The 22,408-nt window shown below is 35.1% G+C and overlaps 4 protein-coding genes and 1 long non-coding RNA gene across 13 annotated transcripts; 1 reads left to right on the plus strand and 4 right to left on the minus strand.

Moving 5' to 3' along the window:
• Positions 1 to 100: 100 nt before the first annotated feature.
• LOC101212270 (thymidylate kinase) lies at positions 101 to 8,324 on the minus strand. 9 transcript variants are annotated; one of them, XM_004152142.3, is made up of 8 exons: positions 8,084 to 8,324; positions 7,639 to 7,701; positions 7,516 to 7,566; positions 6,170 to 6,526; positions 5,792 to 5,903; positions 2,263 to 2,322; positions 1,605 to 1,712; positions 101 to 411 (listed from the first exon to the last, which is right to left on the minus strand). In XM_004152142.3, the coding sequence occupies exons 3-8, from the start codon at positions 7,542 to 7,544 to the stop codon at positions 295 to 297; spliced, it is 783 nt and encodes a 260-aa protein (XP_004152190.1). In that variant the 5' UTR covers positions 7,545 to 7,566; positions 7,639 to 7,701; positions 8,084 to 8,324; the 3' UTR covers positions 101 to 294. The 9 variants fall into 9 exon arrangements, with proteins under 9 accessions (XP_004152190.1, XP_011652985.1, XP_011652984.1 ...); XM_011654683.2 differs by having other exon boundaries at positions 8,125 to 8,322; XM_011654682.2 differs by having other exon boundaries at positions 8,092 to 8,322.
• LOC116403457 lies at positions 3,173 to 5,755 on the minus strand. Its single transcript, XR_004216210.1, has 2 exons — positions 4,672 to 5,755; positions 3,173 to 4,544 (listed from the first exon to the last, which is right to left on the minus strand). It is a non-coding gene; the product is annotated as an uncharacterized LOC116403457 (long non-coding RNA).
• A 1,027-nt stretch (positions 8,325 to 9,351) lies between the features above and the next one.
• On the minus strand, positions 9,352 to 12,660 carry LOC101212028. Its single transcript, XM_004152141.3, has 5 exons — positions 11,648 to 12,660; positions 11,007 to 11,089; positions 10,497 to 10,608; positions 10,213 to 10,265; positions 9,352 to 9,887 (listed from the first exon to the last, which is right to left on the minus strand). The coding sequence occupies exons 1-5, from the start codon at positions 12,603 to 12,605 to the stop codon at positions 9,744 to 9,746; spliced, it is 1,350 nt and encodes a 449-aa protein (XP_004152189.1). The 5' UTR covers positions 12,606 to 12,660; the 3' UTR covers positions 9,352 to 9,743.
• Positions 12,661 to 13,808: 1,148 nt separating this feature from the next.
• Positions 13,809 to 18,234, minus strand: LOC101211790 (3-isopropylmalate dehydrogenase, chloroplastic). The gene is made up of 11 exons (XM_011654686.2): positions 17,894 to 18,234; positions 17,606 to 17,735; positions 17,362 to 17,473; positions 16,420 to 16,495; positions 16,219 to 16,307; positions 15,799 to 15,885; positions 15,066 to 15,182; positions 14,859 to 14,966; positions 14,691 to 14,744; positions 14,457 to 14,609; positions 13,809 to 14,150 (listed from the first exon to the last, which is right to left on the minus strand). The coding sequence occupies exons 1-11, from the start codon at positions 18,108 to 18,110 to the stop codon at positions 14,076 to 14,078; spliced, it is 1,218 nt and encodes a 405-aa protein (XP_011652988.1). The 5' UTR covers positions 18,111 to 18,234; the 3' UTR covers positions 13,809 to 14,075.
• A 1,863-nt stretch (positions 18,235 to 20,097) lies between these two features.
• Positions 20,098 to 21,708, plus strand: LOC101207546 (putative UPF0481 protein At3g02645). The gene has a single exon (XM_004152287.1). It carries the CDS (start codon positions 20,098 to 20,100, stop codon positions 21,706 to 21,708), a length of 1,611 nt encoding a protein of 536 aa, XP_004152335.1.
• The last annotated feature ends 700 nt before the right edge of the window (positions 21,709 to 22,408 follow it).

The raw sequence follows: 22,408 nt of genomic DNA on the forward strand, positions 1-22,408 counted from the left end.
CCTTATTTATTAGTCTTTTTATCCTCGAGGGTTTTGCCATATTAGACATTTATCATTGTATATACACATATTAGACCTTTTGTCAATAATAAGAAGAATCTCAGAAATTCATAATTTTATAGTCTATAATACTTGAAAATTAGAACTTTGTGAGAAAGGAACGCCAAACTAAACTTAGATAAATGTTCAAAGAAACATAAAACACACAAGACAAGCCCCCAAGTTCAGAACATGTTCAAACTAAAAACACTAGGGTTAGTGAAAATAAAACCACTCAGGCTTCAGAAGAATGCATCAATTTGACCAAAGATCGGAAAGAGGTGCCCCATTTTGGCATTTCTTGACACAGTCCAGGACAATCTCCTGTAGCTCTTTCTCAATAACTTCCATGGGTTGGCAAGCATCAACAATCTGCAATTAAATCAACGAAGGAAAGTTCAAAAATACAGTCGGCAAACAAACCAGCTTAAATAAGTCGAATATAAAGCCCAAAGCAATCTTTCATCATCAATAAATTCGTTGAATGTGGGAGATTAGACGAAGTCACCAAAGGAACTTTCTATCTTGGTTATATATATCGGAAATTCTCATCCGTTAGCTCCACAGGACCTCATAGTTGAAATAGTCATATGACCACTAACTTCATAGGTTTAAAAGTCTTTCTTTAAGACACCTAGTTATAGGGATAGTAGAATTACTAGTAGAAAATTAATATGCCCCTTTCTTTTCCTCCTTATTTTTGGGAGTCTTGTTACCCCTTCCCTATTTTTGGCCACACCCGGTAATTACTAAGTATTAATATGCCCCAACAAATAACCATATTAACTTTCTACTAAAAATTCTACTATTCCTATAAGTAGTCGTCTTACACTTCCACATTTCAGCCACCCTCTTGTGATAATTTTAATTTATGCTTCCATCTATGAGACCATTTTCAAACAACTCTTGAAACATCTCAATCAAATTGATACTGACGATATTCTAAGCTTTTAAAAAAAGTTCTGCTAAGAAACCATCTTGGTCCCTATCATCTTATCTTTACCACTCCCACTATTTATACATCCAAGAAAAGTCTTTCAAGCCATCAACTCCAACTACTAATTATATAGTGCCAATCTAGGCCTTTGGATCAGGGACTACCATCTGCTCTAAAAAAATTGTAGTGGTTTATCCATGTCGATTCAATCTCTCCCCCAGCATTCTGGGAGGTGCCTTCACTGTATCATGCCCTTCCTATTTATATTTGAAGCCCATCCATGTTAGAAAATGTTGAACGTTCATCCCCATTGATGAACCAATGTTGAGAAATTTAAAACTACTTCGTCGTCAAGAATTTGTCCGTCTCAAATTGGCTACTGGAAGCTTTTGTATGTGGATCAGCTAAGGCTTCTTTTCTAGTTTATCTAACTTCCCCAAAAAGTGTTCAAGCCATGTCAACCAAGTTTTAAAAAAATAATTAAATAACCAGATAATAATTAAGGTGTTGGGCACATGCCCATGGGGCAAGGAGTGTCCACGTCTAGGCATCCTAAACACATACCACACACCAATCTCACAGTCTTGGCGTATCAATGTTTCCAAGACACAAATGTAAAACAAGTTACCTGCCAATTAGAACCAATCATCAAATCTCGATAGGCCTCAACAACTTGGTTCTGGAACTCAATCTGCTCGTATCTCTCACTTCCGTATCCTTTTCTTTCTGCAGCCATCTGATCATTCAAAATAACTCTTTATTCACCAAGCAATCACTGTACAGAGTGAACGTTTTTTAACTTGAGAATTTGTCTGATTGGTGAGGGTTGTAAATCAAAGTCAGGTTTCATCATTTGCATAAAAAATGGCAATACTCCTAGATAAAGTTACGCAGATAGTATAATATTTTGATATCATATATGGTACAAAACAACATTATTCTCTGGGATATTAATTTATTGTTTTTAAATCCATCGTCATCAATGACCTAATAAAACTTTCAAATAAGTCTCTAATAACCTCTGGTCTACTGGACTTACTGTATTCTACAAACCAGATATTCATTGAGTTCCATACAAAAATCCAATACAAAGTTTACAATTGCTCCTATATCTATATGTGCAGACATGGTTGAAAGTCGTTATATCATCTATGACTTAAGGGTCCCAAACCAAAAATGTCAATATGTAGCTTCAGTACATTTACAAGTTGGAAAACATGATGAACCATCCTAATAAATGCATTTAAAATTGTTCCAAAATGAAATGATGTAATGATTTAACCGACCTTTGGAGATATGTTTAGGTAAAGTACTAGATCTGGAGCTAGCAAGCCAACCTCTGGCGCCTGCAAAGGAAAAACATGACATCAGCATTTCCTTTTTTCTTTTTGTTGGACATGAACCAACAGGAATATATTGCTTTTCTAAACCGGAAATCAAAACTTTTCATTGAGTAATGAAAAGAGACTAATGCTCAAAATATAACCCCAATACCCCACTAGGAAGTGAAAAAAGAAAATAAATAAAAAGGCATGAGTTATGAAGGAGAAAGAAAAGCCTCTCACTTAAGACATATATCATAGGAAAAGTAATTAGTAAACAATCTGGAAAGGGAACCCCAAGTAGTGGCTTTTTGTAACACCAGTGTTATACATGAATGAACAAAATTACTTCCAAATGCGAGAGATCCTGAAAAGATGAACTATGGTTAAGAAGCACTTAAAAGAAGTGAAAGTTACTACCTAAACTTGTACCTTCCTTTTCGGTGGTTCAATCATAGAGACTTTGAAGTTAAGCGAGCTCAGGTTGAAGCAATTCTATGTTCGGTGGCCTCTTGAAAAATTACATTTCCTATGTGAGTGAGGAAAAAACATGCTGAAAAGAACCGTCTTGATTTGTGGGGATAGTCTCTTCATATTTAAAAGCTTTGAGAAAAGCAAGGATGGCATTGTTGTGGGTGAATGTTGGGACAGATTCTAAATTAGGAAGAGTAATGAGTAAAGAATTTGGAAAGGAACACCACGTAGAGACTTTTAATCTTGCATATTCAAACCAATCAAACCACATGAAGATATTTATCTTCAAAGATTAGTTGATTCCTTTCCACATTTGGCTTTAACCACATAAAACCATAATTTTTTTATAAGAAACAGAATGGCATATTAAGGGCAAGAGATTGAGAGGACTCATCCCAAGGAGCCAACGAAGGAGAGAGCCTTCCAATTGTTAAAGTTAATCAAAAGTGTAGTTACAAAATAACTTGGTGTAGTTTGTACACCACCAAGAGGTCATGTGTTGAACAAAGGTCCAATCAAAAGAACCGAACTTATCTTCGAAAATCTTGTTATTTCTTCTTCCCAAGGATACCACATTAATCCATAATAAAATTGTTTTTTAGCCAACGATCAGCTGGAAAACTTTTTCACTTAAGACACATGAGAATACCAACTCGATTTTGGAATCAGAGAGGAGCTTGAACCAACACTTTGACAATAAGAGCAGCTAAGAAAATATGAGAAAGATAATCTCCATCTGCATGACAAAGAGGGCATGCCAATGACTTAAGATATAACTACCATTTACACTGATCCACAGTCGCACATTTAAATGTTTGGCACTATAACACTTCCAAATGGTCTCAAATAAATCCTTTTGCAAAGAAAAAAAAAACACTATCTTGATAAGAATTTCATCAAGCACAAACTAGATGAATGTAAAAGGCCACTGCCTTGAGTCTTCAATAGAGCCAATATTTTTGTTATCAGAATACCCAACCCAACAAAGATTGCAAAGCAATAATTTCATCTTCTTTCAAAAGGCTTCAAAAAACTAAAAACCATGAGAGATGTTGATTGTCCCATAGGTCCAAAACTGAGCCGTTCGGAGATGTAGAGATAGCAAATAAGTGAGGAAAAATGGAATTTTAGACAAAAATAGGATTTCCATTTGCCAATTTAAAGGAGGCAAAGAAATCGTAGCATTTCCAATTCTTAGAAATACTGGTCCATGGGCTTCTGAGGCTTGAACCATACCTTCCAGTTGTGTGTCATTCAAATTGAAAATGCCTGTGAATATCCATAATTACTGCAGCCCAAGACTCAAGAGACTTTTCTTGCCCAAGATTTTCATATCATGCAAAATTTCATCGAGAGAGAAAGCAACAATTAGAGCCTCATTTGCTGGACTTGAAACCACCTTCCACCAACGGAGCATAATTCAGAAATAAGAAGCCTTTTTTAGCTGCCAAAAAACAATGAACGAAGCTGTATTCATAATCACATCCTCTCCATGCAGAGTTGCAGACATTTCTGAATCAAACTTCTTTCTTCAATCATGTAGAGATCCAATAACTTGCCTTTCAATACCTAAGACACCATTCTTTACCAGTCAGTAGCCCCAATTCTTATTTGGCAGCAAAATATGTAATTTCAGAAAATAAGTTCTTCCCCTTGGTAGATGTTTTCAGATTTCAGAGTTCAGAAGAAATAACAAAACCTGCCCCGCCATAGGATCTATTCCCCCATAATCCATGAACTTTAGAAAGGTGAAGCCCCCCATACAAAACTACCTACTTCGAAAAGAAGAGGAGAATGGTCAGCAAAAATTACCTGCTTTGACATCCTTCAATTTTCAACCACAATATCCCACTCAACAGAAACAAACAAATCCATCTGACAAAGATTGTACACCATTACCTTCTCTTAACCATGTGAATTTTCCACTGGACAAAGAGATTTCCACAAAGCCTAGTTCTTCAATAATTTTATTAAACTGCCTCATAAACTTGTTTGTCTACAGATAGGAAATCACTAATGAACCCATCTGATTATTTTGAAATCTCCGCCTGCACACTATGGTTCCTTGCAATAAGAATGAAAGAACGTAATTCACTCCAAAGACACTTTCATTCATAATCATTTGGTTCGTAAATGTTTGAAATCCAACAAACTTTATTTAGTAGAAAAGATACAAAGAGAGAATATCCTCCAAATAAACCTCAACAACCTTCACTTTGCTTTCATCTCACAAATTAACAAACCACCTGACACGAATCCAACTTAAATCTCTTGAACTCCATAATAATTTGATCAATTTTCTATTGAAAGAGGATTTTTAGGTTACTTTAACACGAATCCACTCAGAACAAATATGCAGAAAACACTTCAACTAACTCTTTTAGAGCTATCTTCCAAACCTCTAATGTTCCAATGAATAATGTTCGTTGGATCACCCAAATAGAACATTCCAACTTAACTATAATTATCTGACAAAGCTCTTTGGGACTGGAGGCCACAAACATCAGTGAGACAAGACAAAATCAGAGTTTTTGAAGGCTAGAGGTGACAAGCTGGGTGGAGAGAGAAGAGAGCATCTAAATGGTTTCTTCATACTTCAGGAATATAATACTATAACAAAATTCACTTGGGCATAGGGGAACGATAAGGGTCCCTCACAACATATAGTGAAGGAAAGCGTTAAAACATGGAGGTTCAAAGCTAAGCCATCATTACGAAAAAGGTTTTTGACTTAGACACCACAAAGAAGAAATGAGTTGTACAAATTAAATTACAAAATGGGTGAAATGGGCCAACATGAGCTTAGCTCAACTGGCACCTGTATGTTAAGAGGTCCTGGGTTCAAATCCCCACCCCAGCATTTATTACAATACCTTTGCAAAAAGAAAAATGGGTGAAATGGACCATTACATAACTTCAAAATTTTAGCATTCCACATTAAAAATACAAATAGAAACGAAACATTTATATCATATAAATAAACAAAGGATTCATCCAAATTGTTTATTTGTATTTTTACCTTACACCACTCAAAGTTAAGTCCTTTGGCACATGAAAAGGCCACCCCTGAGTAAGAATACCGATCAAGAATAATTGTGGTTCCACCTTTCAACTTAGTTTCCATTAAGGATCTGCATGGGCATTATAGTAATTAAACACAAAGCACATACTATTGGGGTAGAAATATATTATACCCTTATATTACAAGCAACAAAATGGTTATGGGTCATAATTTGCAACTTCTGTTGCTTGGAACTTCTAAAACCAAGTATCAATATTTTTCATTTTAATGCTTGCTACTTAGTATCAATATAGAAAGCTCCATCATTTGTTAGGAGTTGAAAATTTCTCAACCTAAGAGACTAGTATGCAAGTTGTATAAAGAAAAAATGAAAACCTCTTCTCCCATCGGTTAGCACTGAAAAGAAGATGAATTGTGTGGTCATCCAGCTGTGATTCATTAGAAAGATAGGAAGATATCATCTGTCCAACGCTAGTGGTTCTGTCAGGAAACCGCCATAGTTCAACAGAATGGCCAAGTCCTTCCAAGTACTGGGCTAATCTACTGGCCTGTGTAGTCTTCCCACATCGATCCAACCCTTCTAGAACCACCAGGGCTCCTCTAGAGTTGCTGCTAGAATCTCTTGAGATGGAGTTCTGATTAGTTCCCATTTGGATCTTCCGAATAAAATTTTTACACACAACTTTTGGTCGAAAACTCGAGGATATTCTAGTTGTTGCTACTCCAAAATTCCTAAATAGGAAAAACAAACATTAAAGAGGTCTTCTTTATCAATAATTTTCAAAAGAAATTTGGAAATATTCATGATTAAAGCAGAAACTATTTTATGCACATTAGATTTTTATTAGAAAAAGATACCTTCAAGAAAAGATTCAAATGTATTTCTCACCAACACATCATAGCCCCCAAAAACAGATATATAGGGAAAAAAAATTCTATGTTTACCAGCACACTTGTCATATTGTATTAATTTTTACTCTAAACCATCAAATTGCACCTCAAACTTAGTTGAATGTTGTCATCTTAACCTTAAACTTAAAAAAGGCTTATAACTTTTCCTCTATGATACGTTTACATTCCAAATATCATTAAAAGAAATATTCTAATAAGCCAAAGTGAGCATAGCTCAGGAATATTGGTATGCACTCCTTACCAAAGGTTCAAAAAATAATTAAATAATAATAGTAGTAGTAATAATAATAACAATAAAAGCATCCTCATATACATAAGTACCATGAATTACAAAACTCATATACATAAGTACCATGAATTACAAAACTCATATATCATCTATAATAGGATTTTATAAAAAGCATACATGAGAGCAATATTTTCTGTTAAAATTTTAAAGTTTTGATAATGTTATGCAATGGCTAGTTTGCACACAACTAAACTAAAATCAAATTTTAATATTACTGGACTTGGTGGTAAAGGGAGATTTTTGCATCGTCATTATGTTGTAATTAGTAATTGAATTAGCTAAAAATGAATAGATGTTAAAAATTACAACATTTATCAAAGTCTAGTGTCCTATATGATGAAATAGAAATTGAAGGTTTATGGGGGAAAATGGTAAACTTGCACTTTTAAGGGTAAAAATGATAGACTTCACACTTTTAAGGACAAATAAAATCTTTCCCAGTATATAATCATAATTATCTCAAAAAAAAAAAAAAAAAAAAAAACCATATATTACAAGTAAAACAAGACATTAATCTTACAATGGCTTGAAGAATGTGGAAGCAAGCATGGATCATACTCTGACCTTGAAACTGCGTAAAATTCTATGCTCAGAACCGTTATCCCAGAGTCAATTAAAAACCATGAATAGAACTTGTACCTACCACAGACGCAAACGACACCGGTCCTCAAAGGCTAGCAAAAGTTTCAGCTCAAATGAAGGAAGGCTGCGAAATTCAACATCATAATAAAAATGTGAGTAGATTTTACAATTAAAAAGAAGAAAAGGAACAGTGGTATGAAAAACGAAGTGGGCACAACTAAATGAGACACAAGTGATTCCAACCAACTAGATTCAATAGGAGAACATATTTTGGACTATCTCCTAACTTTTCATCTGAAAGCACTTTGGAAAAGCAAAGCAAAAATGAGTTAAAAAATACTCAATAAGAAATTCTCATATCAAGTTTTGAAATTCATTTTCTTTTACAGCTCTCAGCAAAACTTTCTAAGCAACTAGCAAACTATTTTTTTAAAAATGAAATTTTCAACTCAAAAACTTTGCTAGAAACGGTTCAACACTAAAACCCTTCAGTCAAACAAGCTTACCAACGAACCAATATTTTTGATAATCGGATATATATGCTTACGCCGGCGCCGTGGATCAGACGACGCCACCAAACTCAGCTAGGGGAGCGTAGACCTGAACTCGGTGGAACAAGAAATGTTGTTGAGACGATTGTGCGTCGTGGAAGGCTGTTCGGAGGGAATCAGCGGCTGTGAAGGTGAGAGTGAGAATGAGGAAGAGGGAGAACTCAAACCGGGAAATTGATTTACGGTTAAAAGAGAGATTGTAGGGGAAATTGCCAGAAAATAGGATATTTGGTGAAAAGTCCAACTTACCCTTTTATTGAAAAAAAAAATAAATAGCCATTTTCAAGTCCATAGAGAATTTCTAATTGAGTATTTTTGAACTCATTTTTGCTTGTTTCTTTTTCACAAAAATGTCCTTGTTTCTTTTTCATGCACTAATTTGGACAAGTCCATACAAGTAAATCTTTCTTCTTTTCCTCGATTCAGTACACGTTTTAGAGCGAGACCGTGAGAAAAGGGGAGAGGGAAGAGTAATATGTGAGACTAAGTTTCACAGAGAAACACTAGAATAAGGAGAAAGCTCATTTTTATTTCCTCCAAATGTTGGATCATTCATTAACCCAATCACTAAAACCTAGGAAAAATGTTCTTTGAAGCTTTGAAGCTTTGAGTTTACATACCTTTATACTGCTATAAATAAATCTTCCCTTTGTTGAAAAGACAAGTGTTTTTACATCATGTAGAACGGAAAAATTGAACCTCAATGATCTCTACTCCATACTGGGTAGAGGTAAATTGGAGATTAATTTAGAATCATTTGTGTGGTAAAGAATCAAGGTGTAGCATATGTAGTCCAATTCATCTTATTACTTTTGTGGGTAAACACCAATTCCATACTTTCAATGTATTTTTTAGGTGAGTTGGTCAAAACATAATCAGGTTTAGAACAAGAACTTTAAGCGGTAAATCAGACTACAGACGAACGTTAAGAAAATAATTTCTTAAATTGATTTAAAGGTGTGTTCTAAAATCCAAGATTTTGAAAGGTGGAGAACTGTATCACCCCCACAAATACTGAGGAACATTACTATGTTTTATTATCATGACAGGTAAACCGATGAGAAATGTCATTTTCTTTAAAGAAATCAACCAAAAATTCATTGAAATATTCAGTCCCATTAAAAGATCGTAGAATTCTTGGCTCAGTTTAAAATCAAAGGGAAAATGAACAGCAAAAAAAAAAAAATCAAAGAGAAAAAATGAAAGATTTAGTATAAAAAGTATTAAGTAAAATGAAATGAAAATGGTTCAACTGCAGGCTAAAATTGTTGCAGAGCACTTTACTTTCAAATCCATTATTTGCCAGCAGAAGCAGGGCAGTTCATTTTGCAGCTATAAAGGAATGAATTCCCACAAAAAAAAAAAAAAATTAAATCAGACCAGGATTTGCTAATACAATCAATCTATTGAAATAAAACTTAAAAAATTTGCACTTTCCTATTCTAGCAATAAACTATCTCCACGCTTCCAATGCCAATTTGCCTTTCATGCCAACAAGCTCGAGGCTTCTCTCTTCATGATATGATGACATAAATTTTAATATCACAGAACTTTCTCTCCAACAAAACTGAAGAGCAAACCTCGGGAAAGAGAAGGACAGGAGAACCACGTGAACTCAGGCCTTGTAATCCGGGTTGTCTCGAAGACCAAGTGTGTTAAGAATCATACAGTAGGAATCCCAATCGGTTCGTCGAAGATACTTCAGTAGCTTTTTCCTCTGTTGTACCATTCCAAGCAGACCTTTCTTAGAATGCTTATCCTGAAACATAATAACCAATTTCTACATTAGTGATTAGTGATGTGACCACAAATAGTAAAAAGAATGTAAAAAATAAGCATAGCTCGATTGGGATCAATCAAGTACATGCTATAACCTCAAGGTTGGAGGTTTGAACACCCACCCCCTTTTGGTAGGCACAGAATCAGATGAAAAAATGTTTGCAAATTAGTAAGGGGGAGATACGACTCCTAAAACCAGATATGAAAACTCAATACAACACAAGTTAACTATGATCTTTATTGTATAAGAAACATTTCATAGATAAATGATACATCCAAGGAGAGAGATTCCAGCTTTCATTTACCTTCTTGTGCAGGACGGCAGTTAGATGATTGATTTTAGTGGTCAGTTGAGCAACTGCAGAGTACATAGAGCACAAAATTAAGCATTATTTGAATCAGAGATAAAAATCAAAAGGATGTCAAAATCTTTAGTGTGAAAATGAAACCTCCTAGTCTCGTATCTGTTAAATTACACAGCCTTAAAGAACTACAAAAGTAATGGAGGGGGAAGAAGGTTGGTGACATGTGTTCCAGAATTAGGTTGGAGGAGATGAATGGTTAAAACTATTCCAGTCAAAAGATATACCTTGAACACGAGCAGATCCACAGTCTGATTCTGACATTTTAAATTTTTCTCTAACTTTTGCTAGCTCAATTTTCATCTTTTCGGCAGATGACATGTTATCCGGATGGAAATACTGCATGAAGTTACTGACTTGAGTAAATGATAAAGCAAAATCAAGTAGTTAAACTTTTAAATGAAATAAGCAGAATGAAACAGCAGTGTGAAACTTCGACTGCAACCTTGAAAATCTGGAGCTTCCTTCTATTTAAGGATAAAAGGTTAAAAATAATCAGGAAAGCGATTACCTTGGACGATTTGAAGAACAGAACAGAAAAAAATGAATATTCTTATTACCATTGCAGAATCCAAAGGTAACAATGAACAAGCGCTGAGCTAGAAATGTAGCAAACAATAGGACAACCAACTATGTGTAGTCCAGCATCCATTACTTTCAAGGGCTATAATAGTTTTAAATTGTTCAATGAAAAGAAAAGCTAAAACTAGCTAATATTACTAAATGGAATCTCATACCTTCTCGACAAGATGTTCATTTGGAGGTTCTAGCATATAGTTTGGTGTTCGAACTAGCTGACCCATGATATCGAGCCGCTGGACTGGGTGACAAAAAATGAAACAATTTCAAACTTTCAGTGAATCAAGTAAAAGTGCTCACTCCCCCCACAGTAGGACCAAGATAACAGTTCAAATGACTAACGTCCAAGAGAGATGCTACATTATGAAGATTTCCTCTACAAAACCAAAAAGTAGGAGCATGTGAACTATGAAGTGACCATATTATCAGCCCTTACTAGTTCATTTGCTTTACATAGCTTCCTTACTAAAGAAAATAGTGCTCTTCAAAGAAGTCATTTTTGTTTAAACTATTTTGATTATATTATCTTACTCTCTCCATTTTGCAAACTCTAAATTATTAAAACTAAAAACACCCTTAGAAGTTCATATGCTCTACATAGCTTCCCTACTATAAACTTAAGATGGCTCCCATTCTAACTTTTTAAAGTTCCAGCATTTAAATGGGCATTTATTATTTGGCAGAATTTTTAGTCCATTTACTCTTCCAGACTAGTTTCAATAACACAATCAAATTTCTTTGAACATTTCTGAAGAAAAGTATTTATAATTCATAACCACGCACAAATTTGTTTACTCACGTGTCGCTTTTTTTTCCCTTTCATCATCAGAAATCTTCATCTGCATCAAGCTCGCTCTCAAATCCTGAAATGAAATCCCTCCAATTCTCGACTCAGTCTCCTTCTCCTCCATTGTTCTAAGCTTCACCAACCTGTCATTCAACTCCGTCAATGAAAACCAATTCTTCCCTTTTTCTTTATCTGGCCTCAAATTTCTCAACTTATTTCCCAGTTCATCATAGCTATACATCTTCACGAACTCCGTCTTCAATCCCACATTCTTCCCATCTTTTTTTTCCTTCATTTCCTTCCCAAAAACCGACACTGGTAACCTCTCTGTCCCACCCATCACCGGGTCCGATGGTTTCAATTTCAAGCTGTCCTTAAACGCCGATAAAGACAACGAATCCCCACTCTTCAGTTCACTTTGCATCCCCCTCGCTGAACTCACCTTCCGTAAGCTCTCCTTAATAGAATCAAATGGCATACCGATACGGCCACCTCCCGTCGAATTTGCAGGTGCATCATTACTATCCTCACCCTTTCTCATGCTATTATTCTTGTACAGATCTTGAAACGAGATACCACGCTGCCAAGACGAAGAAGAGGAAGGTGTAGAACCGAGGTCGGAGGGAGGAGGCACAGACGATCGGTTCCGAAATTCAGAGAGATTTTTTCTGATTTCTTCAAGTGAGGCGGCTTTGGAAGCCGGAGAAGTCGAGCGATTGAAAGGAGAAGTGAATGAGTCGGCAGGTCTTCTAGCGGAGGGTGAAGAAGAAAATTGCTGGTCCTGTTTGAGGCGGGCTCTGACATCGCTGAGATAAGAGGAGATGGAAGATCGAGGTGAGGCAGTGGATGTATCGGCGGTTTCGTCATTCGGATCAGATGGGGCAGAGGAATTGGAGGAGAAAAGATGGATGAGAGAAGGATTAGTGAGAGTTTTAGGGGTTTTGGGTTTGAAGGTGAGTTGAAGCGCCATTGTATGGGAAACTGATGAAGAAGAAGAAGAAGAAGAAGAAGGCGCCGAAATCTGACTTAGGGTTTGAGAAATGAACCTCTGGGACGGAAAACCGGGTCGGGTCGGAAAAACCGAAGAAGAAAGTATTTAAAATTTATTTATTCTATATTGTTTTTCTAAACAGATTATTTATTAAAAAATTATTGTAAATGGCAACATTTATGAAAATATTTACGTACATAGACATTATATGAAATGATATATTAATGCTCTAAAATTAATTACTATAAGTCTCTAACATTAATAGAATTTAAAATTATAGTTAATGCTTAATTTAATAATATTCATTCTATTTTCAACTTTTGAATATTAAACGTATTTTTTCTAACATTTTAATAATAACTTGCATCTTTTGACAAAAAAAAATTAAAACTATATATGAATAAAAATTAGATAACAAATGAAAAGATTTAAAGCTAAAAATAGTCTATGAGTGGTACACAAACTTTTGTTTTCGTGTTCAGTAAAATCACCAAGATTTGTATTTGTAATTTTAAATATTTACAGAAATAATAAGCATAAGAAACAAGGTTCTAGTTTTGGTTGAACACCTCTTTTAATTTTAATTCAGAATTTAAATTACAAGTCTAGCCCTTCAATTTTCATACTTGCCGTCAATATATATTTACGATCTTACACAACAAATCACTCTCAATATATAATAATTTATATGTTTGATTGTCTGGATTTCAAGAGTTCAAAATCAAACCCAAATTTAAAAAAACTAAAGTTGTTTCAAAAAAAAAACTTGTTATGTTTTTGGAAATTTATATAGAAAATATGAAAATCATAAGTAAAAAAAACAAACACTATTTTCAAAAACTTAGAACGAGACATAAAATAGTTATCAAACAAAACTGTAAAAATCACTTGATAAGGCACCAAACAAACTTGGACACACCTTAGTCAAACGAACTTTTTAACTTTTCCTCATTTTGTTATTGAATTGTTTTCGTCGGCAAATTTTGTCACCGGAGAAAACAAAATGGACATAGAAGGTAAAATAACCCAAATGAATCAATAGCTGTATTATATAATATGAAGTATCTCTGACTAGCAGAGTTCTGGCTTGACTTACAACCTTCATTCCTTCCTTGATTCGTCATTCTGACTGTGAACCTTTGTGTTTCAAATGAAGTCAATGTGAATGAAAAATTGGGAAAGAGACAGCAAAGTGGCCTGACAAGTAATTTTATTTTCCTATTGTAAAAAATGTCGGAATGTTACAGCCTAAGATGGAAGTTATTTATAGTTCTGAGGCAAAAAGAAGACCTTAAACTCAACTTGTTCATACAGATGCAGAAGAATAACCGTAAAGAGAAACGAAATATATCATTATATTGAGAGAACCTTAAGGTTAGACACTGACATCAGAGTGCATTTGCAAAGCAATGCCAGGAGGCGAACAAAGGATCCCTGCCCACGTTCGACTCAAACTGTAGCAAGTTTATGGGACTCTATAGACTTTAATAGCTCCTCACCCATCTCTTTGCATCCAACTCGTTTCTGTGCAGTCAAGAAAATCATTAGAATGGTGACCAAAAAGAGGAAGTACTAAGGATGGTTTATCAAAATTGGCAGTGAAACAGATCATCACCCCAACTCTGCAATACATTTGATCATAAAAGGGATGCAATTTGAAGCCTAAATGTGTTAATGGAACCAATAAAATCAGCTCGATTTGATCAATATAGGGACAAAAACTAGCTACATTATTCATTTTCATGATATATAAAATATATTGGTTCAAGTCATTTGATTACTACTGGACAGAGTATGCAAAGACTAAAGAGAGAACGAAAGAATACGTACACATCCAGCGGAGTATATGTCACCGGTTCTAAATCCCTTGTCCAGAGTATCCAAAACTGCAGCCTCTATTCTTTTGGCAGCATTTTCTTCACCGAGGCCATACTTTAGAAGCATAGCAGCACTGAGAACTGTTGCCAATGGATTTGCTTTATCCTATAGATAAAGCCATGTCATTTCATACCATAAAACTTTGCATCCTTACTGATATGATTTTGATTTTCTAACAACACAAACCTGTCCAGCAATATCAGGAGCTGACCCATGTATAGGTTCGAAGAGTCCAGGTCCCTGTGCAAACGGTTAAGTTCATTAGAAGGGAATTGAAGAAGATTTAGATAATAAGACAATGCACAACTTATTAGAAAACCCACAATAACAATGCAAGCAAATAATTTTGATTACCGATTCACGTAAACTTGCAGATGGAAGCATCCCAATACTTCCAGTAATCATGGATGCAGCATCGGATAAAATATCACCAAATATGTTGTTTGTCAAAATTGTATCAAACTGCAAATTTCCACACAGTCCAAACAAAACTCAACCAGGAGCTATGAGGCCACTTTAATAGCTCCCATTATGGAAATAAGACTACTTTTCAATGCACACCTGTTTTGGTTCCCGAATGAGTTGCATCGCAGCGTTATCAACATACATGTGCGAGAGTTCGATATCAGGGTATTCTGCAGCTATTGCTGTCACTCTCTTCCTCCATAGTATCGATGCCTACAAAATAGACAGTTCCAGTGTAAGGTTGCTACAGCACACATGACCACACTTTTTACTATAATTTTTACATGCGTGGACCATACATAACATACTGAAATGAAATGTATGACTATATTTTAATAAAGTCGGGAAATCCTGAACTGAATGAATCTTCAGCAAAACTTAGAAGAAATCTGGAGATCACAGCAACACATTCTCAAAATTCAACCTATTTCTAGCAAAATAAAGGAATGATCTGAGGTTGTTTTCTCAAACTTCCTGAAAACCTTTTCTAAGAGAAACAACTTTTTCAGTGGAGAGAAATGAAATAGATGAGAAAGGTTAAGCCCTAATTTAAGGCTAGAGAAAGATTTTCTACTTGACACAATGAAAAAATTGCAATAATTACAGAGAAAATTAATTTTTTTAAAAAGTTGACAAAGACAACCAAGAAGGAGAAAGAGGCACGATATTATCCCAAACTTTCTCCACTAACAGATTCCATAGAAAGCTTCCACCATCCTTCATTAAGTAGGAAATGCTTGATAAAGAGATAAAAAGGTTGTTCTTATGAATTACGATGAACACAATATCATTCAATCAAGAAAAAAAATATTATCAAAGTTTTAAGCACCTCCAACACATTTGCTTTGTCTACAGAGCAAACTCTTCCTTGACGCTTCCGAGCATTGTTAAATGCCACTCGAGCAACACGATCAATCTGACATAGAAGCATTAACAAACCAAAACATAATTGTAAAAATAGACACAATATAGTCTATCAAATAAAAGAGGATCATTATAGATAATAGAAACAAATTAAGCATGTAATCTTAATTTCAAGAAAGGTATTACTTTTACATGCAGGCGTGAATGATCACTTTGAAGAATGAATTTGTAAATCAAAATGAAAATTTTGAATTCGAGGAATGCTGATCTCAATGTTATTGATGATTTTATGATGAAAGATGAGAGCATGTCGAATAGAATAAAAGGTCGTGGATAATCTATATGCAAACTCACAAGGAAGTGGAATTAAAAATAAATAAATTACCTCCTGTGCTGCATACACTTCAGTATTAAATCCAATTTCTTCCCCATTTTCACCGGTTTTAAAACCTCTTGGTTGCCCAAAATAAATACCTAATTCAGGTGGAAGAAATCATGGGATCCTTATTCAAAACCCCAAAATTGAGAGATGGACGGAAATCAAGAAATGCAATCTCATTTCATTTGGGAGGAGAAAATTATTTACCTCCGGTGAGTTCCCTTACGACCATGAGATCCACACCTTCAGCAACCTCTCTCTTCAAAGTTGAAGCCTCCACCAACTGAAGAATTAAGAAACGGAGTAATCAATAGGCAATAGAGTCCCACATATAAGCTTCTACCTCATACTCACTGGTGTATCTTCATGAACATGAATTTATGCATCTAAATTAAAAATGTTAACAGGGAAATTCTTTCATGTTTTCATTTAGGACCCATGAAATTTGAAGTTCCACCCTGCGCTTCTAAATATAATGCAAGCCATTGAAAGTCTTTACAAGTTGATCACTGAAGTTACCAGCAAAATTTTTCTTATTTTTAGATATCCATGAGAGTTTAATCAACTTGCAGACACCTCAACTATTTTCATGGGAAAACCGTTTCGCTCTACTACATTTGATTGGTAAGGTAACTCGTCAGATATTAAATCTTGAGAAGGTGATCATCATGGTTGAAACTATTTCTTCACAGCCTTTTATTATTTACATAACCTTATAGACCAATAGGCTAACCCATTGGTGATTACGAACATTAAATCAGATCATGTTTTATTAATTCAGATGTCTAAACTAACAGGAAACAAGGCCATCTGTAGGGCTTCAAACTTACCCATAGCGGTTATGAACATATTAACTATCGAGTTAGCAAGAGGGTAGCCTAAAATTCAACATAAAACAAGACTATCTATAAGGCTTCAAACCAAGCAACTTTCCCCAGTCTTCAAATAACCAAAACATCTATTCGTTGCATAAGGGACTTGACAAGATACCAATCTCGTAATGCGGAATATAACCGACCACAGGCCAAAAAGTAAAAATGAAAATTGAGCATGCAATTTCTTTGTGAATAGAGTAAAAATGAACCTTGAGCTTGCAATTTCTTTGTAAATAGTTTGGTGTAGAAGGGAGAGGATATTATAGAAGTTTACCTGGGGAAAAACGATTGCAGGCCGCAAATTAGCAAACACTCCAAGACCTTTCCGGAGTTGAAGCAACCCAGTCTCTGGCTTTAAATGTTTTGGATTATCATCCCATTTGTAACTTGGTAAACGGAACGAATAATGAGATTATTCAACAAACCACACCATTTAAAAATAAAAATAAAAAATAAAAAATAAAAAATAAAAATAAAAGAGGAACAAATGTGATAGCACAAGCTATAAGTACAGTTACCCTCCAATTGCACCAAATAGAATGGCATCAGAGTCCTTAGCTGCTAAAAGCGTCTCATCTGGCAATGGAACCCCGGTTAAATCAAGCGCAGCTCCACCCATAGGCATCTCTTTGTAATCAAATCCAATCCCTAGTAAAAACAAAACCCAATCTCGTCAAAAATAAAAACGAAATGTACAATCACACCAAATAATTCAGTATCCATCCAGCAAAACATAAACCCAACCACTAACATATAAATAAAACAAAATCGATGGGGGAAGAAAGAGAGAGGAAGTAGATAGAGACCTTCAAGAGAAGCAGCAAAGTTGAGAACATCTTTGGCGACGGCGATAACTTCAGGGCCAATGCCATCACCGGGAAGCAGGGCGATATTATAGCGCCTGGAAGGGGAAGTTCCGGCAGAGCACTTGACTCGGAAAGAAGACGGCGATATCTTTGGAAGGCTGATAGATGGGGAACAAAGACTGAAAGGCTTAGCGTTGAGATGGAGAGCAGCCGCCATGGATGAAGGCAGCTGAAAGTCTGAAGTGAAGTATGGGGATGAGGAATCGGATGGTTTATCGGCTTATTGCTTCTCTTTTCTCATTTATATTACACTATTTGCTTCAAGTGATAGCTATTAAAATTTCCAGCAAAGCTACCATTTTATTCCTTTGTTTTTTTTTTTTTCTTTTTTTTTTTTTTTTTTTGCTAATTTATACAAATATAAACAAACTTTTCAATGCTTTCAAAGTTTATAATATAATTTCCTTAACCTTTTAAAATAATTTTCTTAAAAAAAAAAAAAAAAAAAACTCTTCACAATAAAATTATCCAAAAATGGGTAGAGATGTAACATTTCAAGTTTCAATTTAATACTCTCTATGAAACTGTTGCAGTTTATAAAATAATTTATTGGCAACTTCCATTTAGAATAATAACTAAATTAAAGTTTAGTAGATTTCAGCTCAAACTTTTAAAAAAGTAAGTTTATAATACTACAAAAATCACAAAATTTAAGTGTGATAGCATCTACTATATCAGGAATATCAATGTTATTGAAATTGGTTTGAATATCTATAATCAAATATAAATTATTTTTATTTTTATTTGTTATTATTGAAAAAAATTCTCTAAACAAATAAAAACATCTTATTTTAAATATAATAACTAAGACATACGTTAAATCAATCTTTTTCTAATTTAAATTTATTATTTACCATGATATTCTTTTTATCCCGATATCAATGGTAGGATGCAAATAAAACATTAACATATTTGTTTTTTCTATCATGGGGCCAAAACTATCCATTATTTTGAGTTTTCTTAGCACGATATCAATTAGAAGATAATTTTTTTCCAAATTTTTCTTAATATTTACCAAAATTGCTTGTGTTTTAGTTGAAACTACATTCACTTCGTAGATCATTGTATAAACGCTCAAAAGGGGAGCAAAAGTTGGACATGGGATTTGGAAGGTTTGAAAATATTGCAATCTGAACGAGCTCATGGGATATAAAATGAGAAAGTGAGAAAGCGGTCTGTGTGTCAAACAATCTCTTCAAACTCCTAAGTTTTACTGTGTTGTTCTTTATCACTCTTTTGATGTGATTCGCATAGTCGAGTCGATTTTATTGCTCTTGAGGCCATACATAACAAAACCAGTTGTTTGGTTTTATTTGAGTCTATTTTCTTATATTTTTGTTTTTTTCAAATTTGCTGTTTGGCATGTGCAACTACATCTTTTTGCTATTTTCTTCCAACTAGAGGTGAGCATGGTAGCTTGAAAAATCGAAACTATAGATCAAAATCAACTGAACTGAAGTCGGTCAGCTAGATGAAGTGACAAGGTTAGTCAGTTTCGATTTTGTTGTAACCAAAACCGACTTTGTTCCATTGTGGTTCCAAGAGCGAGACTCAACCGACGTCATTTTTTTTCCTTTTAATGTTTATATAAAAGTAATTTTTTATTTTTAGGGTGAATTACCTTTGCAATTAATTTTATTTATTTACTTTATAAAAAAATTTAATTTATTAGTCTTGTTAAATTCATATGATAGGTTTAAAAAACTTCTTTCACATATTATTTATTTACTACCAAATTTTAATGGGAATGATTTTATTTTGGTAGCAATCTAATTTTTATGTTTTTATTAATTAACTAGCAAAAAAAAGTGGGAGAGAAGAAAGAAAGTAGAAAAGAAAAGAGAGGAAAAAATCGACCGGTTCGGTCGATTTTGTTGCTAACACCGGCCGGCGTCGGATGAGCAAAATCCATTACTACTTGAGGTCGGCGGTGTCCATTTGGCCGAAAAACAGATTCCGACGGATGATCACCCTACTTCCAACAACAAAACGAAAGTTGAATTGAAACTCATTGATATTGATGAGGTTTTAAATTTCTAACTAAAACTCCCTCTTCACTTTAATGCCAAAAAGAAGAGAACGGATATCATAGAAACCGAACCTTCTTCATCCATCATGGAACGATGCTTCCTCACCACTCAACAATGGTGTCCAATTATTCCTCTTCCACCTTCGACGAGCTCAAATGGGTCATTCAAATTCGTCGAACCCTCGAAGAAGAACTTGAGGACGATGAGGACTACGGAATTCCAGTAGCAATCTTCAAGGTCCCCAAATTGTTAATGGAGTCCGATCCACATTCCTACACTCCACAATTGGTTGCCTTGGGACCTTACCATTGTTGGCGACCGGAGCTCCATGATATGGAGAGACTCAAGCTCTCTGCTGCAAAAAGAGCTAAGAAATTCAGCTCTACAAACCTCCAATTTCACGAACTCGTCCAACAAATGTCGAAGATCGAGCAGAAGATCCGGGCGTGTTACCATGGTTACTTGGATATTAATGGCGAAACTTTAGCCTGGATGATGGCCATTGACGCATCTTTCTTGCTTGAGTTTCTCCTTGTTTATGCCGGCGAATTCAAGATTCTCCGGCGAGTTTCTTCGAGAATGTCGCATTTAATGGATCACGCTGGGACGAAGCCGGCACATAATGCTGTTCTTAGAGATATTATCATGCTTGAAAATCAGATTCCGTTGTTTGTATTGAGAAAGATGATGGAATTCCAATCCGAATCCTCTCAACAATCTGATGAAATTTTGCTCTCCATGATGATCGGTTTGTTCACAGAGCTTTCTCCATTCAACACTACGGATGGAATTCCAGAGATTCAAATTTCAGATTGCGCTCACTTGCTAGACTTTTTATACCAAATGATCGCTCCTAAATCGAAAGAATCATCAGAAATCAACGAAACCCCCAACGAAATCGACCAATCTCCACAAATTTCACACAGATTCAAGCAATTCCTCAAACGCCTAATTAGTTTCACAAAACGAGCGATCCAATCTCAACATGTAAAGACGATCGCTCGCCTACCATGGACGATTCTCTCCACAATCCCTCCATTCACAGTCTTAAAACAACCCGCTGAAATTCTGTTCTTCAGAGAGCAACAAGAAGCCAAAGAAGAACCAGAACCTCAAAACCCAAATTCAAACGCAAATAGACCGCCATTAACGGAAGAAATAGCGATACCTTCAGTTTCGGAGCTCTCCAAAGCCGGAATCCACTTCTCACCCTCCCATGGCGGAATCTCAACGATCAACTTCGACTCCCAAACCGGAACGCTGTACCTCCCAACCGCGAGGCTAGACGTGAACACAGAAGCAACGCTGAGAAACCTAGTAGCATACGAAGCGTCAAGCGGAATAGGGGCGTTGGTATTGACAAGATACACGGAATTGATGAACGGAATCGTGGATACCGAGGAGGATGTGAGATTGTTGAGAGAAGGAGGAGTGATTGTGAACCATTTGAAGAGCGATGAAGAGGGAGCTTGGATGTGGAATGGGATGAGCAAATCGATCAGATTGAGCAGAGTAATGGAGTTAGATAAGGTGATTGAAGAGGTGAATGAGTATTACAATGGATTGTGGAGAGTGAAAATGGGAAGATTTGTGAAGGAATATATTTACAGTTCTTGGCCTTTGATTGCTTTAACGACGGTTGCTTGGTTTCTGTTCTTAATCGGTCTCCAAGCTTTTTGCTCTTTGTTTGGTTGCTTTCGCGCCCTTCCTTCTAAGCGTTCTTGAAACCATTGGTTGGATTCAAATTCAATTGCAATTTGGTCCTCATTTTATTGAAATATTGAATTTCATCCCACTTGGGTTTAATCTCATTCAAACAATATTGAATTTAAATTTTAGTATTGTGATTTGATCATTTTAATTTTTTCCTTGAAAAGCAAATTTTAGCTCCTAAATTTGATTATCTACTTGGAACATGGGTATATTTGATTTTTGGTTTGTTGGTCCAGTTATGACTTGTTGATCGATCTAGACCTGTATTTGATTTGTTGACCGAAATACAACTTTAAAATAAATATGAAAGTAATATTAAGTTTACGAAGAGTGAAATTTTTGTGAAAAGAAGTTTGAGTTAAGTTGAAAACAAATGTTGCTTTTGCAAAACCAATTTGTATAAGACATGAAAGTTTTTTAGGCTGAAAATAAAATTAAAAGTAAAGTTTTGGACACACTCCTTAAACTAGGGGTACAGGGTTGGGTTGAGGGACATTACTGACATAACTCATATTTTCGGGTTGGTTGGGTTGATTAGCAAATAACGTCAATGTATTTTCAATCCAACTCAATCCTTAAAATATGTCTTGGATTGTCGGGTTAAAAAAATTTGCATCAATAAATTCAATATTTCAAACATCATTAAAAGTTCAACATTCTGAACATTATCTATAAATATTAAATAAATAATATATATATATATATGTATATT

This window comes from Cucumis sativus, chromosome 4, assembly GCF_000004075.3.
Source record: "Cucumis sativus cultivar 9930 chromosome 4, Cucumber_9930_V3, whole genome shotgun sequence".
In the NCBI taxonomy this organism is placed as follows: Eukaryota; Viridiplantae; Streptophyta; class Magnoliopsida; order Cucurbitales; family Cucurbitaceae; genus Cucumis; species Cucumis sativus.

What these genes read in the sequence shown, in the direction of transcription:
- LOC101212270 (XM_004152142.3), bottom strand. Translation starts at nt 7,544, where the DNA reads ATGCTTGCTTCCACATTCTTCAAGCCATT. An exon ending in GCTAACCGATGGGAGAAGAG is followed by an intron (nt 5,904 to 6,169) that starts GTTTTCATTTTT and finishes ATGCCCATGCAG; the next exon opens with ATCCTTAATGGAAACTAAGT. An exon ending in TTAACTTTGAGTGGTGTAAG is followed by an intron (nt 2,323 to 5,791) that starts GTAAAAATACAA and finishes TTTCCTTTGCAG; the next exon opens with GCGCCAGAGGTTGGCTTGCT.
- LOC101212028 (XM_004152141.3), bottom strand. Translation starts at nt 12,605, where the DNA reads ATGGCGCTTCAACTCACCTTCAAACCCAAAACCCCTAAAACTCTCACT. An exon ending in AAGGGAAAAAAAAGCGACAC is followed by an intron (nt 11,090 to 11,647) that starts GTGAGTAAACAA and finishes TTTGTCACCCAG; the next exon opens with TCCAGCGGCTCGATATCATG. An exon ending in TGGATCTGCTCGTGTTCAAG is followed by an intron (nt 10,266 to 10,496) that starts GTATATCTTTTG and finishes TGTACTCTGCAG; the next exon opens with TTGCTCAACTGACCACTAAA.
- LOC101211790 (XM_011654686.2), bottom strand. Translation starts at nt 18,110, where the DNA reads ATGGCGGCTGCTCTCCATCTCAACGCTAAGCCTTTCAGTCTTTGTTCC. An exon ending in CTATTTGGTGCAATTGGAGG is followed by an intron (nt 17,474 to 17,605) that starts GTAACTGTACTT and finishes CCGTTTACCAAG; the next exon opens with TTACAAATGGGATGATAATC. An exon ending in AAGTGTATGCAGCACAGGAG is followed by an intron (nt 15,886 to 16,218) that starts GTAATTTATTTA and finishes CTTCTATGTCAG; the next exon opens with ATTGATCGTGTTGCTCGAGT.
- LOC101207546 (XM_004152287.1), top strand. Translation starts at nt 20,098, where the DNA reads ATGGTGTCCAATTATTCCTCTTCCACCTTCGACGAGCTCAAATGGGTC.